General features: G+C 39.0%; 2 protein-coding genes across 9 annotated transcripts in view; one reads left to right on the top strand and one right to left on the bottom strand.

Moving 5' to 3' along the window:
- CDS1 (CDP-diacylglycerol synthase 1) overlaps positions 1-12,365 on the top strand; it is a 30,899-nt gene extending 18,534 nt beyond the window's left edge. Inside the window, exons 9-13 of the mRNA XM_039350905.1 lie at positions 1,924-1,992; positions 3,271-3,423; positions 5,123-5,242; positions 6,043-6,146; positions 8,922-12,365. Coding sequence (XP_039206839.1) covers positions 1,924-1,992; positions 3,271-3,423; positions 5,123-5,242; positions 6,043-6,146; positions 8,922-9,060 — 585 coding nt within the window. The 3' untranslated portion in view covers positions 9,061-12,365. The remainder of the gene's footprint in view (positions 1-1,923; positions 1,993-3,270; positions 3,424-5,122; positions 5,243-6,042; positions 6,147-8,921) is intronic.
- A 2,023-nt stretch (positions 12,366-14,388) lies between these two features.
- WDFY3 (WD repeat and FYVE domain containing 3) overlaps positions 14,389-18,352 on the bottom strand; it is a 176,677-nt gene continuing 172,713 nt past the window's right edge. For all 8 annotated transcript variants that reach the window (XM_039350899.1, XM_039350896.1, XM_039350897.1 and 5 more), the window contains one exon: positions 14,389-18,273. In XM_039350899.1, coding sequence (XP_039206833.1) covers positions 18,153-18,273 — 121 coding nt within the window. In that variant the 3' untranslated portion in view covers positions 14,389-18,152. The remainder of the gene's footprint in view (positions 18,274-18,352) is intronic.

Below are 18,352 nucleotides of genomic sequence, written 5' to 3'. Positions count from 1 at the left end.
TTTCTTCTGCTTTAACTCTTCTTTCGTTGTATGATTTCTGAGTTTTGGGTCATAGTCTTAACTTTCTTTTGAACTTCAGTTCATGGAAAGATACCCTGCCATTTTCCTATAAAATTGGCTGGTACGATTTAGAATTCAAAATTCCAACAGTGATGGCAAGCCATCCTAGCCTGGAGGCAGCAAAGCAGGCCGGAACTATGATAACTGCCACTACCATATTTCACAGATGGGATAAGGTTCTTACACTGGAATACAGTGTTTGTCTTCCGATGAACATAATGCTTTTCATTCAAGGCAAAAAGTTCTATTTTGGTCTCCTCCGTTCAAAGAACATTCTTCCAATAGCCTTCTGGCTTATCCATGTGATCATTCACAAACTAGATGGCCAGCAATGCTGTTTTTGAAATGTAGTTTTCTGTTTGCAACCCCATCATGCACACCATTGTTCTTCAGTGTTCTACTGGTGGCGCTGTCATAAGCGCCAATGTTTGCCAATGTAAAAGAGGCCTTTAATTCCTTAGATGTTATTATCCTGGGGTTTTTTGAGACCTCCCAGATTATTTACATGCCTTATTTTTGGGGTGATCTTGGTGGGTCAAACACTCCTGAGAAGGAAAATAATAATGTTGGATTGCCTCCATTGTATATATACTGCCTGACAGAAAACAGGTGGAGTCCAAATTCTTTGGATAGAATTTTGTAATTTTTTCTAGCTGGTGAACCTCACAAGACGTTTTTCAGAGATCCTCAGAAATCTCCTTTGTTTTTAAGCCACGATATACTTCCACAAACCTGTGTTGTAACAATCTTATTTTGATAGAGACTACTCAGAATTCTCTCCTTTAAATAAAGCAGGACCACCCACATTCACACCTGATTATTATCCCACTGATTGAAACACCTAAACACTCTACTTTCCTCTTCAAATGAACTGATAATTCTAGAGATTCACATACCGTACTTTTGTCAAATACTGTTATATAGCTTTGGATCATTTCTCTCAAATTAATAAATGTAATGTTTTTGAATCACTTATTTAATTGTATTCTCTTTATCTAGTTTTAGAACTTGTGTGGAGAAGAGGTCAGGTTTTAGGTTATATTGAAAATTTAAAAGTGTTCCCAAACTTTTAAGCACCACTGTATATATTCTTATTTAGCATGTTGAGGCACCTGTTTGATCATGTTAGCAATTACATTGCTAATAGAATGTATTTCTCTCAGCCATCTTTTAAAGGTTTTTTTTAAACACGTGGATATGTAAAAACTAAGGATTCTAATTTGTTTTATAGATATTATATACTATTTTATTTATTTATTACATTTCTGTGCTGCCCATCTCACTGTCAAGTGACTCTGGGAAGGTTAGAACCTCATAAAAAGAGGAATATAAAAGTCAAACAAAAAGACATCAAACATTAAAAGTTATTTAAAAAATTGAATAAACTAGGAGACAATACACAAATACGATGGAGATGAGATCTATTGAAATATAGTATAGGAGATGACCAGGCTATGCCTGAGGGAGGGGTCAAATGTGTCATCAGTCTTGAGTCCCTTTGTACCCACTAGAGTTCTATGTCCAGCCCACCTTGAATTCCATTTACTCTTACCTACCATAAACTTGCTTGACTGTTAGTAGTTCAGATTTCTTATAGGGAGCTTACAATACAATAAACGTATATATATATATATTTAAACTGCCTGGACTCCTGATTTCCTGTGCTTGACAGATTGTTCCACCTTTCATGGAATAAGTGACCTTTTTTGTATAACTGTGTCTCAGTTTTCATGTTGTTTGGAAGGAACCTGGGCAAAAATAAATGAATCATCATTTTCTAGAGTAGCAGTATGTTTGCCAGAAGAGAAAAGAGCCTTGTGCCACACGCTGCTTTTTAATTTCTTATTTTCTCTCTTTAATTAGCTCTCTCCCAAAAAGACCTGGGAAGGTTTCATTGGTGGCTTCTTTATCACAGTCATATTTGGATTTATTGTAAGTGGATGCAGTTTCTTCTTTATTATTGTTGTATTATTTGGTGCTGGTATTGAAATTGGAATGAAGGACTAGAATTGCTGCTAATCTGTAGCCTTTAAGCATTAAACAGTAAGTTAAAACCCAATGCTCTATTCTTATTGAAGTTTATGGGTGGCAGATATTACAATGGTTGATTATTAATATGTTATGTATATTAGTAACCCTCTGTAACCACCATAATAAAAATCATTGTGGAAACTGAGAAGTAATTTAGTTCCAGCTGAACAATATGTACATTATTTCTAGATTTTTTTTTAAGACATGGCTCTCAGATGAGTATTGTGAATATAAATAAGATGTATTATGGTAAGCTGTTATCTAATGTAACTATTAAAAGTTTCATTAAGATAAATAAAACTTAGATTCAAAACCCATTTTAAAAAAGCAGGCTGCAATATAGTAAAGACATTAAAGTAATCTTAAAAATGTAAGGACCTTCTGTAATTCAAAGTAGTTTCATAGCCAGTGGGTCACTGCTGAAGCAGCTTTAACTTTGCCAGCAACCCTAATTATTTTTACTGATTGGCCTCAAGTCAGAAACTAAAAGTTTCTTAAGCACATGGTTGGGATTATTACTTATGCACTGCTCTGCAATGATAGCATTTTTCAGTAGTAACATAATTTAATATAATTTATAGCTGGATGATATGCACTGACAGATCTTTAATATTGTTCTTGATATTGCCAAATAGAGTTCTGCAGCCATAAATAGGGATAAGGAAGAACAGCTAGTTTTGAATAATAAACTGAATCCATCAGGTGTTCTTGCTGTTCCTGGGTGGCTCATGGAATAAGATTTATGTTGTCCTAATTGGTATAAAGGACAATGTGAGATAGTGGGTTGCAAGATTTATAGACATTCTACCTGATATAAATCCTAAAAGGACAGATACTTTTAAGAATTGACTTAGAAGTAGACAAGGCCTCTTCTTAGTCTGCACGCCAGCATTCAGTATTGCAAATGTGTGGGCATTTTGCTTAATTTTAGTAATAGTTTGGTAGTAATAGTTGAATAATGGTTTGGTAAAAATTAAAAGTTATCAAGAGTGACAGGTTTAGCCAGCCAGCCTAGCCAAGCTGTGTCTCTTCCTCCCAAGCTTTCTTTCCAGCCACCATTTACCTAATTTCAGAGGATATAAAGGCTCGGTGGAGGATTGGAGAAGTTCATAATTACACCCCAACTCTACAGGAAGCCCTTAAATCAGCAACATCTAAGGATCTCTATTGTCCTTTCAGGTTGCGCATCTTCTGGCACAATACCAGTACTTCGTATGTCCTGTGGAATACAACAGCGAAACTAACAGGTTTGTCACAGAATGTGAACCATCAGAACTTTTCCAGCTAAAGAAGTACTCCTTACCACCATTGCTTCAAGTTGTTCTGAGAAAGGTATGTAAAGCTAAGCCATTAAAGAAAAGCTAGATCTTAAGCATTCAGAAAATTGGCTACAAAAAGAGCTAAAGCGGGGGTGTCACACTCGCAATGTCACGTGATGTGTCGTGACGTATCGCAACTTTTTTTTTGCCATTGCCGGCAATGGGGTGGGCGCGGTTTCGCCTACTACCTCATAGTTCCCTTCGTCCGGTTAGATTCCACAGGCTGGGCCTCCTTCAGGTCCCGTCGGCCAAGCGGTGCCATTTGGTGGGGCCGCAGGGGAGGGCTTTCTCTGTGATGGCGCCACGTCTTGGAACCAGCTCCCCCCTGGAGATTAGGACCGCTCCCACCCTGTTGGTTTTCTGCAAGCTGCTTAAGACCTGGCTTTTCCGGCAGGCCTGGGGTTTATAAAATCTGACCCCTGGATGATTGTTATTGTATTGTTTGTTTTGTCATGTTATATGGTGTTTTTATTGTTAGCCGCCCGGAGTCCTGCGGGAGTGGGGCGGTCTATAAATTTTAAAAATAAAATAAAATAAATGTTGCATCTGGACCGTAGGCCGGCAGTTTGACACCCCTGGGCTAAAGTATCTAAAATGCCCAGCTCTCCTTCCGGTTAGCTTGTTAGAACGAATAAAATAACGTTAGGAACAAGCATTTCACCATATTTCCCACAGGTACAAGAATATATCACATAGAAAATCACTGTTAAGTTTTTCTTTTATGAAGAAAAACGCAGTGACTCAGAGGGTAAAGATGCTGAGCTTCTCAGCTGGAAAGCTAACAATCCAGGTTTGAGACCCGAGCGCTGCGCAACAGGTTGAGCGCCTGTTATTCCTGCCCAATTAGCAGTTTTAAAGCATGCAAATGTGAGTAGATAAACAGGTACCACTTCAGTGGGAAGGTAACCGTGTTCTATGTGCCTCGGCGTTCAGGCTTTCTGGCCACCTGACCACGGAAGTGTCTTTGGACAACGCTGGCTCTCTTGACTAAGAAACGGACATGAGTACTGTTCCCTAGAGTTGGACATGACTGAACAAGGGAAACCTTTACTTTTAGTTTTTTTTCCCTTTTATGACACTCCTCTATCCTTGGCAAAGGGTTAGAACCTCATTTGACCCAGTATGAATAGGCAGAAAGAAAGGTCCATTTTGCACTTTGATAGCAAGACGTGAAACAAACCAATTCTGTGGATTGTCCTTTGGGTTTAAGAAGGACTTTCTACCACCTTGAGAACTTTCTTGCAGCTAGAATGCCCAATTATGTGCCTTTCATTTAAATAACAAGAGTATAATTCTGGTCCAAGTCTCTGATTATACACATCTTTCTTCTGCTGGACAGAGCTTCAGTTACTTTGCTTGTTTCTATGCCTGGATAGATTAACTTGATGATGCTGATGAGGAAAGAACTCATCATCCAGCAACACGGCTTGGGTGAAATCATACTTCTTCTGGCCTAAGCTAGCCTCAAAAGAGGATTCATTTACCCTTTTCATAACAGAAAAGGATCATATGAACTTCTGTGGATGATATATCTCCAACCTTTATTTCAACTTTTACTATGACTGCCAGGGGTATTTCTTGTTTGTACAATTAAGTTGTCAGTTTTGCTTGAAAGCTTTTAATCCTTTAATATGCTAAATTTAGGACTAATTTTCTCTGTGTTAATGTCAAATAAATGCTGATTAAAAATTAACACTTATGTCTTATTGCAGGAAACTGTGACGATGTATCCATTCCAGATGCACAGCTTTGCATTATCAACATTTGCATCTTTAATTGGGCCATTTGGAGGGTTTTTTGCTAGTGGATTCAAAAGAGCTTTCAAAATCAAGGTGAGTGCATAACCTACTGTGGCTTTTTGCAAGTACACATTTTAAAAAATGTTTCTTCAGTTGCTAAAGATGATAAATTAATATTAATTGACTACTGCAGTGATAATTAACTTTCAACACATTAGTTTAAAAGATAGCAACAACGAAACCTCATAATGTTTAATGATTTAGAGGGGAAAGAGATGTCTCATATTCACAAAAGTCTGTTCAATACAAAAACATGCAAACATAGCAATTTATGTTATTTGGGTAATGAGATCATTATGCAAGTTAGGCCACTTGTATCAATTTATGCCTTTGTGTGATGGCCTCATTATGCAAATGGCATAAATGGATACAAAAAATGTAATTTGCATAAAAACATTATGCAAACATTTGCATAAAAACATTATGCAAATAGCCCAAGTCAATCCAAAATAATGTCACTTGTATGTCATTATGCAAATGACAACATTGCTACAAATTATGTAATTTGCATAATGACATCATCACCACACACTTTTGCTAATTACTGGTTGGAATGCTATGCATTGTCCATTCTACTGAGATCTGCCAGATCAGACTTTCACTGTGATAATGTTCAGTTGGTTGACAGTCCTATTAAACCAAGGGTAGGCAACCTTGGCTCTTTTATGACTCGTGGACTTCAACTCCCAGAATTTCTGAGTCAGCTGCTGACTCAGGAATTCTGGGAGTTGAAGTTCACGAGTCATAAGAGAGCCAAGGTTGCCTACCCCTGTACTAAACGGTTCTAACTGTACTCAAATACTTAATATAGGGACATCCTTTTCTCTTTTAAGGATTTTGCTGATACTATTCCTGGCCACGGCGGAATAATGGATCGTTTCGATTGTCAGTACTTGATGGCTACTTTTGTACATGTCTACATTACCAGTTTCATAAGGTATGTTTCTGCAAGTGGTCATTGTAGAGTTTCTTGGGAAAAACACAAATGCTTTTGTATCAGCCTTGTCTCAAACGCTGGGCTGTGTCAAACTGGTGTTGAGAGCAAAGAAGCTAATTAAACCATTCCTTTGGACTCCAAAATGGGTGAAACTGCAGCTAGGAAGCTGTACGTAGTTCCCCAGCCCCTCATTTTTGCACCCGGGTTTTCTGAGAATGGGGTGCTGAACCCCAATCAAATGGCCAGGTTTTGGAGAAAGCCCTCTGGGAAGCAAACTGTTTAATTCTCATCTGTAACCCCCCAACACCAGAAAATCTGAAAAAAATTGCCAAGAAAAACTGGCAATGTGATTGGAAATGGAAATGGTTTATCTTCCAGAGACTAACCATAGCCGTTTTCATCCACTAAATCAGCTGTCTGCCTGCTTCCTGACAACCTAGTGCTAATGTTGTGTTGCCCCACTGTGGGAGCTGCATTGTTGCCAGTGTGTCCTGAATACTGTTTGCTAAAAGGACTGTATAGCTTTATAGTCGGCCCTGTTGATTCTTCTCATCCTCAAAGTTTACTCACTTTCTGCTCTTAAAAATAATAATACCTTAAACATTTTGAGCTGAAATAAAAATATATCCCAACAAGCAGCCTTTTTAGAGGAATGGAATGAGACTGTTTCATTTTGCTAAGGAAAGCTCAGCATTATTTTTGCAAAAGAGGCTGCATCAGTCTTTTGTGAGTTCCTGAATGTGTCAGCAATTAGAAACCGAAGGCGCAGTAGTGTTTGCTTATAAAATGATATCTAAGGAAGGCACAGAGAGGATGTATTGTTTCTGTTTTCAGGCTAAAAATAGAAAGTATAAATAAGGGTAGCAGTGCAAGCAATTTCTTCATTTCATAGAATTTTGTTTTAGCTCCAAATAAGGAAGGATTACCATGGTATATAATCAGAATCACTTATTTTCACTTGACTTGAACATTGTGTAAAATACAGGTAGTCCTCAAGTTGTGACCACAATTGAGCCTAACATTTATGTTGCTACGTGAAACGTTTGTTAAGTGTGTTTGCCCCATTTTACGACATTTTTGCCACACTTGTTAAGCGAATCACTGCATTTGTTAAATTAGTAACAGTTGTTAAGTGAATCTGGATTCCCCATTGACTTGGCTGATCAGAACATTGCAAAAGCTGGTCACATGACCCCCGGGACAGGGCAACCGTCATAAATGTGAACCACTTGCCAAGCACCTGAATTTTGATCCTGTGACCACGGGGGATGCTGTAACGATCATAAGGGTGAAAAACAATTGTAAGTCACTTTTTCCAGTGCCGTTGCAACTTTGAACTAAGTGAACGGTTGTAAGTTGAGGACTACCTGTATTTAGCAAAAATCCTGGGTCCCACTTGTTATTTTCCTTATCACCTAAAATCACTATTCCAGTGGCATTTGAAACAGGGAAGCAAAGCAGAGATGAATTAGGGATTCATCTGAGCAGAAATGAGAAATGCAGAGCTCTGATGGCAAAGCCAGTACTGCTTGCATCCTCTCATGCGGAATCTGTATTAGTGCTTGGTCAGCCATGCAAGAGAAGTCAGCCATTTATGCTTTAGATGGCAAAATCCTCTAGTTATCTAATAGCGAGTTCCCTGGCAGCTATTTATAATGGGAAAGGAGGCTTGCTATTGTTAGAGGAAGTACTTTGTGTTCCTGGAGAACAGGATCCAACCTAAGTAAGGATTACAGAAGCAGGTTTTGTAATCTAAACAGAAAGATTTATTCACAGGAAGTCCATGAGGTAGTCAGAAAAGCTTAATGCTCAGCTAATAGTCAAGAGGAGAGCTCTCATGGATGCAGGCTAGAAAACAAAAGCAGGAAGGAAGGAACCCTGAGATTAACAATCAAATAAACAAGGAGCAGGAAGGAATTAGATTTACAGATGAAATGCAGGATTTGTTGTTGGCGTATTGTCCCCCCCCCCCCCACTGCTCCTTGTGGTCAGTAGGTTATGAAATGCTAAGAGGCAGCACATCCGAAATCCCATCTTCAGCAATGGTGATCAGTTGAAATTTGCCTTTTTTGCTTCTGTCCCTCGCAAAACTGTTGTAGTGTGCTTATTTTGCTTCCAGCTCACACTGCTTAAACAAAAATGACTGACTGAAAAGCCCAGGCCGCCTCACAGCTAGATTTGGCAATGCACTCTACATGGGGCTATTCTTGAAGACTACTCAAAAGATTCAGTTGGCTCAGAATGTACCAGTACAGGCAGGGTTCAGGAACAGAGGGGCATTACCACCTCTACTTACCAGACTCCACAGGTTGCCAGTTGCTTCTGGGTGCAGCTCAAAATTCTGGTTGTTGGCTCTAAAGCCCTACGTGGCTTAGGGTCAGCTACTTGATGGATCCTAGTATCTACCCGGTGGCTTTGATCCAAGAGAGTTGCTGTGCTCTGGGTCTCTTCAATTAAAAAGTGCCGTATATTGGGACTCCAGCAGCACAGCCTCTGGGTTACAGCACCAGCCCTCTGGAATGAAGTTCCCAAGATCCTCCTGGTATTTTGGAGTGCTTTGAAGGCCAGACTCTTCATCAGGCCTTTGGCAAGAAAGGGGATGGATCCTTCTGAGGAAGGGGCATGTTTTTGCTGCTGCCTAGTTTTGCCATCTTTGCATTTGGGGGTTTCTCTTTTATTGCTGTATTGTTTTTATAATCGATACACAAATTAAACAAACACATAGAAAAGTGGCACTGCAGATTGAAATGTTGTCTTCTTAAATGTAATCACCAGAGGTCCGAATCCCAGCAAATTGCTGAACCAACTCTTGGTACTCCAGCCAGAGGAGCAATTAAACATTTATAAAACTTTGAAATCACACCTCATTGAGAAAGGCCTCCTCCAGCCATCCTTGGGGGAACAGGAGGACTGAAGGATGGACTACCAAGGGAAGCCCAGCTGGGACTGCAGCTCTACTTCGGTGGAGAGAGGCGTGTGGGAATCAAGCCAGCCTGTGTCCAAAGATATGACTGTTTACGGAGAATACTGTGAACACCCGGGATGCCATGCAAGATTTTAAGTTTCTTTTTAACCAACCGCATGCTTTTGCAATAATTTATATTCTTGAATTAATGGAATGAGACTTCTTGGCTTTGGTCTTAACTGTTCTGTTCTGAGCAACGATGCACATGCTCCTAGTAAATAAAAGTTAAAGAAACAATTAGGGTGTGCAATTTATATATAAAAAAACCAACCCTCATTTAGTGCAATGATATTCATGACACCAGCTCAGTGAATGGCATTTTATAGTACAGTGTTGGTATCTCAAGTTATTTGATAATATAACTTAAGTAATAACCGAATGGCAGTAGGAGCTGTTTTGCTATATTGCTTCCTTTCTTCCCATCCCTGCCAAAGCAGAGAAATGGGCAAATTTGAATCTTTTTTGAGTTTCTCAGGTTGACTGTGTTCCATAATAAAGAAACAAAACCAAAACCCACTAGGTATGTATTGGGGAGAGAAGAGTCTAGGGCAGGGGTAGGCAACCTTGGCTCCTTTATGACTCATGGACTTCAACTCCCAGAATTCCTGAGCCAGCATGGCTCAGCTTGGAAACTCTCCCTTTCCCCTCAACATGGCTGGCTCAGGAATTCTGGGAGTTGAAGTCCACGAGTCATAAAAGAACCGAGGTTGCCTACCCCTGGTCTAGTATGAGCTTTTAGAGTATCTTTTCTGTGGGAGTTCAAGTGAGGATTGGATACTCGTTAACTGGATTAGGGGGCTCTAGTTACCTGAGAGGGGGGGGGGCATTTTCCCAAGCAATTTCCATTCAGTGCTTTTAGGCTCCCAAGAAACAATGCCTCAAAATGTTCAGATGAGCTAAGTTTAATTGTTCTGTGTCTTTTACGGTAAGTGCAATAGAAGGGCTCTTGGGCAATTAGAATGTTTTCAGGAAGTACCGAGGCTTGGTTCAGTGTGGTTTTCTACTTTTATGGGATGGTTTGTTTCCATCATCTTAACCTGGAAGGAGGACTTCAAGCACCTGCTCTATCTGAAGGACAACACTGAAATGTGCTCAAGTTTATTCAAACTTTTCTTGAGCCTCGCATAAACTGTCACATTTTAAAGAGCTTAATTTATTTAGTTCTTCTGCATGATTTCTTTCATCATGTCGCAGTCCCAAAAACTTATTTTTAAATTCAAATAACAGTAAGTGGGAAGCCAAAAACCATGGTAAGAATATGACTGACTAAATAGGATTTAAGGTATTACAGCTGCAGCCTTTACAGACTTCCTTGCTATGCAAATGAAGGGAGCAGTTCAGTTCATTTAATTGGATTGGGCAAGATAACTTCTAGGATTTTTCCCTACAAATTTAATTTGAATGTTAATTTTCTTTGCAGTGAGCATTCAAGGCTTCTTATTTTGGTAGGATTTTAAGGCAACCAGCTTAAGCCCTATTTTTGTCCTGTTTGGCTTACCTTTTTAAAGCAGTTTTGTGGAATTGACTATCGGTCTTTGACTTCCAAAATGATGAAGCGTGTTTGTTTGATTTTCAGCAATAGTAAGATTACTCTGGACAAGGCTAAAATCCAATAAATTCAGACTGTTATCAACCGAAACCGCTGTAAATGAGGAATATTGCCAATATTTAAACACTGGGGATTCCTTGTAATCTGTCTTTAGTAATAGGAAAGCAGCAGTAGTGTTTGTCCTGTCTGTATTGCTCCATTACTAGCAAAAGCTATAATAAAAGCTTATAATAAAAGCAAGAATTTTTTCTTCAGCCATTGTCTTTGGCCCTCCTAATACTTGCAGCAGCTGAGATGGTTTTGGCTAACCTAAAGAGGCCCGAGGCTGGCTTCAGATTCTTTTCTTGAACATCCAAAGACACATTTGCCATACTGAGAAATTTGTATGGAACCGGGGTTCTCTGAATATGTCCATTGTGCAGTCCCCTGACATCCACTCTTTTTCTTTTCAATTGTGGTGGTTGTAAAGTCAGGCACCAGACGTCTCCAGACGAGACTGGTGTAGAAGAGCCATCCCTATAGTCACACTATGAAATAGATCACCAGATTTGCTGAGGCTACTTACGCCTTTGGGATGAGGCTGCAGCTACTCGTAACTGAAACCTGTCTGGGTAGGTGCCATTTCTTCAGGTTGCATAAAATACTTGTGTGGTAGGGATTATACAGAATGAATCCCGCGGTTGGCATTACATATCCTCCTTTATGTTCAGCAAGGTGGGGTAGAAGAAGGAAGAAGGTGTAGATGAAAGATTAGATTTCTAAAATGATACTACCAACTTTCACACTAAACAAGACGATAAAGCCCAGTGGACATGGCCATTTAAGGAGAAAAGCAAGGCGAAAAAGACCATACCTAACAGAGCTGCTGGCATCGGGTTAAAGATTAGTTAGGAATATTTGCACTGAACACGCTAGTCATTGTACATCTGTAAAAAAATAAGACTTTAAAAAGTTTTCTTTAGAAAACATGCTACTTATTCCATCTTGATGGTGAATCATAAAAATATGTAAAGTTCAGTTTTAATATAAAATTGTAATTTTGGGGTTATGTTTGTGTAATTTTTAAATATTTTTTAATTTAAATTAGTTTGTAATTAAGCAACTGAATGCAAATGAATTAAAGCAGTCGGCTTTGTTTGCACTAATAAGGGACACCACTGTATAATGCTGCTATTCCTTCAGCTGAAAAAGCCTTCTTGATAATGCTAGTTGTGCTTCAGCATCATTTTATGTTTAGGATATCTTTTAAATAAAACACTTTTTGGTGACAGTCTAAGAATAACATAATAAACTGCTACAAAAATATTTCAAAAGACGTTTATATATGTGCTCAAACATATATAAGAAGTAGTGCCAATAAGCCATTCACAAAGAATGAGTTTCACTGTATAGGTTTAATGAAAGCAACTGGAAAATGTCCGAATTGTATTGGCTGAATTAGAATGTGTACTGGATGTCTTTTTAAGAATACAACTCCGCTTTAGGTTTTTCTTTCCGTTATATGCAATAGAGGTTTTCAGCAATCTCTATTCTAACAGTGTGATCCAAAGGAAACTTTTGGCTTATATCTGCCTTTGCACTTTTCAGTAAACACTTCCACTTGCTTAGCAAAATTGTGCATACTGTAAATGTTTGAACATTGAGATGTGTTTTAACTATTTTGTAGAACTGAGCTGGAGATAATAAAGCTCTGCTGGAAAAAAAACAGCATTGTGAGGCTTCTGTGTATGTGAAAAGTATTTACACATTGCAGTTAATTTGTAAGTTCTACTTTAATTCCTCAAGAAGCTAACTGATGCTTCTATTAGGTTACTAATAAACCAATGGAAAAGTCATTTTTTTGAATCCAGTTTTGATATTTAATGCCCAGGAACACACAGTATAAACTTGGTTAGCAATTACTGTGTTTGCTTATGTTCCCATTTTAGCCGTATTTTGAAGTAATGGTCTAATTCAGTGGTTCTCAACCTTTTTAATGCTACGACCCCCCAACTGGTTATAAGTCAAGGACTACCCAACCAGTTGTAAGTCAAGGACTTTCCCTGTCCAGGAGCGCCGCACATGCATGGTGCCGCCCCCTGCACCGGCCGAGGCATAGCTGGCAAGCGGCAGAGACAGTGCAGGCTGACCACCAGCTGGGCTACTAGCTGGCCCAGCCAAGGGAGGTAAGGCACCCACCGGGCCCCACGCGCGCCAGCAACCCTCCCTGTGCCCGCCGGCCTCCCACCTCCCACCCCTGGCCCTCTTTTACTTACATTTTTACTAGTTGCTCAGCAGGAAGGGGTGGAAACTTCCAGACAGCTCGCCTTCGCTGCGGACAACTTGCAGCACTGTTTGCAGACTGGGGCTTTTGGCGGGCTCAGCAGGACAGAGACAGCCTAGACAATTCCTATTGGCTTTTGAAAGCCAATAGAATTAGACTCTATTCAAGAGAGTAAAATATTAGACTCTATTCAATAGAATAAAAGGGAGTAGCACAGCTAAGGAAAAGGGGAAAAAAATGGCGGACTGCGTTGTTTGGCGACCCCCGTGAAATGGTCGTTCAACTCCAAATGGGGTTGCGACCCACAGGTTGAGAACCGCTGGCCTAATTCAAGCAACACGCTCCTCTACAGAAGCACAAACTACCAATCCAATTCAATCTTGTGCCAATCCAGGCCTGATTATTTCTAGAGGTTTTTTTTCACTTTCAATTAACTCTTATTAGGAAGGGGACTTAATGCAACATAACTCATTTATTCTAGAACTTGATTGAAATGCACAGCAGGAGTAAAAAACAAAACATTTACAAAAAAATTCAGCTAAATTCCCTTTAGGAAAAACACATTTACTCCTTGATCCAAAACTTCCTAAAAGAAAAAAAAACCCTGCTGTTTGCAGAAATTGAGGACTGTTTCAAAGCGAATGAAAATTTATTCTGTGTACTACGATGACACATGGACCTGTGTGTGAAGAACTTACTTAGCCAGGCAACTAAGTTATTTTTTTTTTAAACTTTGCGTACAGTTTTATGCATTTGCTTGTGAGGTAAGCAGTTTAGGAAAAGTTACGTATCATTTCCTAGCCTCTTAATTGAGTTGCCCTGGTTACAAAGCTGCAGGGCTTAGAAGAGAGATGCCTCTACCCACAAAACATCTATTATTTTCTGAGAGCAATTAAGCCACACGGGGAGGCTTCAACTTGTTTGCTGCATAGATGAGCATGTTTCAAATAACGGATAGCCCTAGTTTCTAGTTAATTGGAATCCTACTGTGATTCCATTTCATAGTTTTCCTTTATGTCTTATATTTTTTGAAAGACAGCAGATTTGGAAGGGACATCAAGCACAGATGCAGGTTAAGAGGAATATCATGGATGGTAAAAAGTTCTATGTAAATTCAAGGAAATAGTTCTTTACACTTCATGCTTTTAGTTCTACTATAGCACAATATGTAAACTTTAGCATTCTAAATACCATGGTTTTTATTTGAATAATGCAAGCTTCTGGAAAACTCACTTTTCATTCAAAATTAAACAGTCCTATATGCTTAATCACTGCAGCAACTCGGATCAAAACAGTTCAGTGCTTTGTATTAACTTCTTAGTTTGCACTGGATAAACACTTGGGAGTTACTTTGATTTTGGGGTGGGTTGCATTTGACTTGGCTGGAAACAGAATTCTTGGTGCATGCTCCTTATCCAGGAAAAGCTGGTTAGACAATTTTTCAAAGAGATCTGGACAGAAAAACTTGGTGGTAAATAGTATTTATTTGAAATGAAAAACAAAAAAGGTACCTGAACTATTGCATTTAATCATGTATTGTATTTGTGTTACTCTACCTTTTTGCATTGGAGACAAATATACAATAAAACATTCAGATATCACAGATTGCACACTAGATAGTAATTCTTCAGGCCTTTTACATAACCACCAAAAACAGATATTGGATTCTTCAATATAGTACAAAAGTCCACCCCTCCAATCCTAGCCAGTTATCTTCAATTTCCTCCTGTTGCTGTACAAATAAATGGCCATTTACCCCAAGGCTTACAAATTAATAACAGGACAAAAAATATACATTATACTGACACAAAAAGTCAGTTGTGTTAAGTCATGCAACAAGTAACCAAACTTGCTGAAATTAAAAATATTTTCTAAAAACAGTTTTAACTGCATAAATATTTTTTTTTTATACACAGTTCATTTACCAAAACCAAAGGAGTCTGGAACAAAGCAAACAAAAAAAAGTTCCTACTAATTTTTATACATAAGAAAGTGCAAAATAATGTCTCTAAAAAGTCTTTTGCTCTTGGACTGGCAGATGACGGGTGGGGCTGCCACGCTGACCTTCTTAAGCATGAACACTACAGTCACACATTACAAACAAAGAGTGTATGGACACCTTCAGGGAGAACCACGTCAAAGGGTGAGGAGGGAGGGTGAGGTGAGCTGCTTGACAGTGCAAAGGGCGATTTGGCTGCTGCTCAACCAATGTTCAGTCGCAAAAAAGCAAATTGCAACTGGTGGGAAAAATAGACGCACTGTTTGTGTCGAGACACAAGAGTTGCTCAATCCAATCTCAGTGTCTTCAAGGTGGGTGGACTTCAACGTTCAGAATTTCCCAGCTATGGAATTCTGGGAACTGAAGTCCACACAGCTTCAAGATGCTGAATTGGGCTAGAGCAGTGTTTCTCAACCTTGACAATTTTAAGGCATGTGGACTTCAAGTCCCAGAATTGCAGCCAGCATTGCTGGCTGTGGAATTCTGGGAGTTGAAGTCCACATGCCTTAAAATTGTCAAGGTTGAGAAATACTGGGCCAGAACGTTACTGATAAACATTTATGGGACTGGGGAAAAAAAAAAGCATTCTGACAGGAGCTGTTGAGGCTTCGCTACACCAAAGAATTGTATTGCTCAGTATCCCTTTAATCCAGTGGGACTTGAAGGGGCTTCAAAGTAGGAATGGATGGTGCCACACCATTCCTTGGTGCAGAGGAACCCTCCACATTTCCCTCTCTCATCAACAGGATGCAACTTTGCAATTGCCCTTGGAGTAGATAAATAAGGGTAGAAATCTGGAAGACTTCATCCCCAATCAAGTAGCTAATTTGTTCAGCACACACTGAACTTTAAACACAAGCATACACATTTAACCAACACTGCCACACAGGAGAAAAGTCACCCTCCCTCTGAGAACACCAAAGGTAAAAAGTGTAGAATAACACCGGTACAATATGTCTTATATACTCAAAATTAGGAAAGTCAAAACAACAACAACAACAAAACAAAACCCAGTAAACTGCTATGTATCTTCTAATGAGCCAGCATTAGTGTCGAAGATGTTAGTGCCATCCAGTGCTTGGAATTTTATTTGGAGGGATTAATTGAGAGTTGAAAATTCTCAAGCTGAAAAAAGACAATCTTCAGATTAAGAATTTCCAAGTTGAATTTTTCTTTATTGGGGGAGGGGAGAATTTTCAGTGGAGTGAAGGTGATTTGAGAGAATTTCAACCTGCTTTTTCTTTTTTACTGACCTTATAGTTGTACTTTAGAAATTTCTGTTGTTAGGCTGAGTTTAATGACCACATAAGCAGCCCTGTGCCTATGTTTGCAGAGTCTGTGTTACTCCAGCGTAACCTCAGTAGTTAAAATAATATAGAGAAACTTGGCAGATATCAAACTTGGCAGCACTGAGCAAGGCAGAGTAGCCATTTGATCAATGCTGGTTATAATAGAAACATCCAGTGGGGGGAAAAAACTTTCATAAACCTGTGTGTGCTTGTGTGAAAGGGCTCTTTCAGGGACCTGAAATACATTTATTACAACCACAATTAGGTCTTGCAGTCCATCATAACAATTAAAAAGGCCATCAATATACAGACTTAACCTAATCACTGCATTAATTTCTACCCAGGGATGTTTAGGCAGAGAAAATTGCTCGGTACAAACTATTCAAATTATTTTAAATTCATTTTCCTCCCAACTGAAGTGTTAACAAATCACAATGTTTATGTTGTGCTACGTTCGATTCCAGTTCATGTGCCGTGTTAACTTTGAGTTACTTTTTTTTAACTGCTTCTGTCTTACCATAGTTAAAAGGCAGTAACAATAATCTCATCACCCATTAACTAAGGAGAGAAAAGAAAAGAAAAAAAGAAAGAAAAAGAAAAAGGAAGGAAGGATGGAAGGAAGGAAGGAAGGATAAAACCAGTATATGGGAAAAAAAGAAAATAAAGAAATATACTTCAAAGCCTCACTTCACTGAAATGTTGTTTGATTGGATCCGATCTGTATATTTTTCATTATATCACAAATGCTAATATATAAAATAGTTGAATTTATGTCCTCTGAGTGAACCAATGAATGATGAAACTGGGTGCAACAACAGGTTCAACTCCTAAGTAAAGGAGTAAACCTGAATTTAATTTTGCAACTCATTGGGACCCCTCTAAGCATTGCCCAATTGTAAGGACGAAGTTTCCAAGTCCATTTTGCAAAACAAAAACAAAAACACCAAAGAGAAAAACAATGGTCCATTGTTTTCTTTGGAAACAAAACAAAACAAAAAGTATTAAATCTGATTTTCATGCAAGCCATTTACTACTGTTTTAAGTAAGACTTGCCTTAGACCTATTGGGATTAGCTGATTACTTACAATGGCAAAGTATGAGCAGGCAGCAAGGCCCACACTGTATAAAAACAGACCTTATTTAAATATGAAGACAGATTCTAAATAGATGTATTAAAAATGCAACAGAAATGGGGCCGTTTTTGGTTATCTTACAATTTAGAATAAAACGTTTGAAGTCCTATGCCCCAAAACAAAAAAATGACCCCCCCATTTTCAAAATTGCTTGGCTTAAGTTAAGATCATGAGAGTAACTGAAAAATCATGCAGTTGGAATAGTAAAGAAAAAAAAAAAGATAATGCCTCGTGATGCTTTTTCTTTTCATTTTTTTTAAAAAAATCATGTTTAAATAGATGAGCTAAAGAAGAAATGCAAAGTATAGTGGTCTGAAGTCCCATGTAACAGGCAGTTCAGTTCGTATTTTGATAAAAAGGCCATTTTCTCTATTTACAATATCCACAGTTTGCTCGCGAAGAAGGCAAATTTACAACTATTTTTTTTTTCTAAAAAGCCTTCTGCCTCTGGCAACCCAAATAAGGTGACTAACTACAAAATCAAGATGGAACAAGAAGATGGTTAATGAGGTCCCTTCTTAGTGGAGAAGATGGAAGGGGCCTGAGGGTCCTTGATGCAGTTGGGGTAATTATGCACTTCCCGCCAGATCCTAGCTGATGTTTCTGGCTCCATCTCTGCAAAGGTACTCACAAAATAATTCATGATCCCTTTTGCTTGCGGTCCTTTCGTAGGAAGATGACACAGGAATGGCAAACGCTGCATCCTCTTTGAAGGGGCTGCTTATTCCTGTAATTAATTCCGGTCAGCTGAGTTCTTGCTGGCCCTGCCAAATGAAGACTGGGTCTGCCTTATTTCTCTTGACAGCTGTTAATTCCAGGATCCCTCCTCCGGGCCTCGCTCGTGCTGCAAATTGTAATAACAGTTTTGGCAAACTCGAACTGGGGAAGAGATTTTCAACCGCTTGATTTCGGACTGAAAGCGGCTACACCTGGAGGAGAAAGAAAAGTGGGGTTAAGACCGGTTTCTCTTCCCATTCCTTGTTCAACATCAGATTCCTATTCAGTGCA

Source organism: Crotalus tigris, unplaced genomic scaffold (genome assembly GCF_016545835.1).
Source record: "Crotalus tigris isolate CLP2741 ecotype Arizona unplaced genomic scaffold, ASM1654583v1 scf7180000018362.849699, whole genome shotgun sequence".
NCBI classification, from domain to species: Eukaryota; Metazoa; Chordata; class Lepidosauria; order Squamata; family Viperidae; genus Crotalus; species Crotalus tigris.
This window is presented reverse-complemented; position numbering and strand designations above follow the sequence as displayed.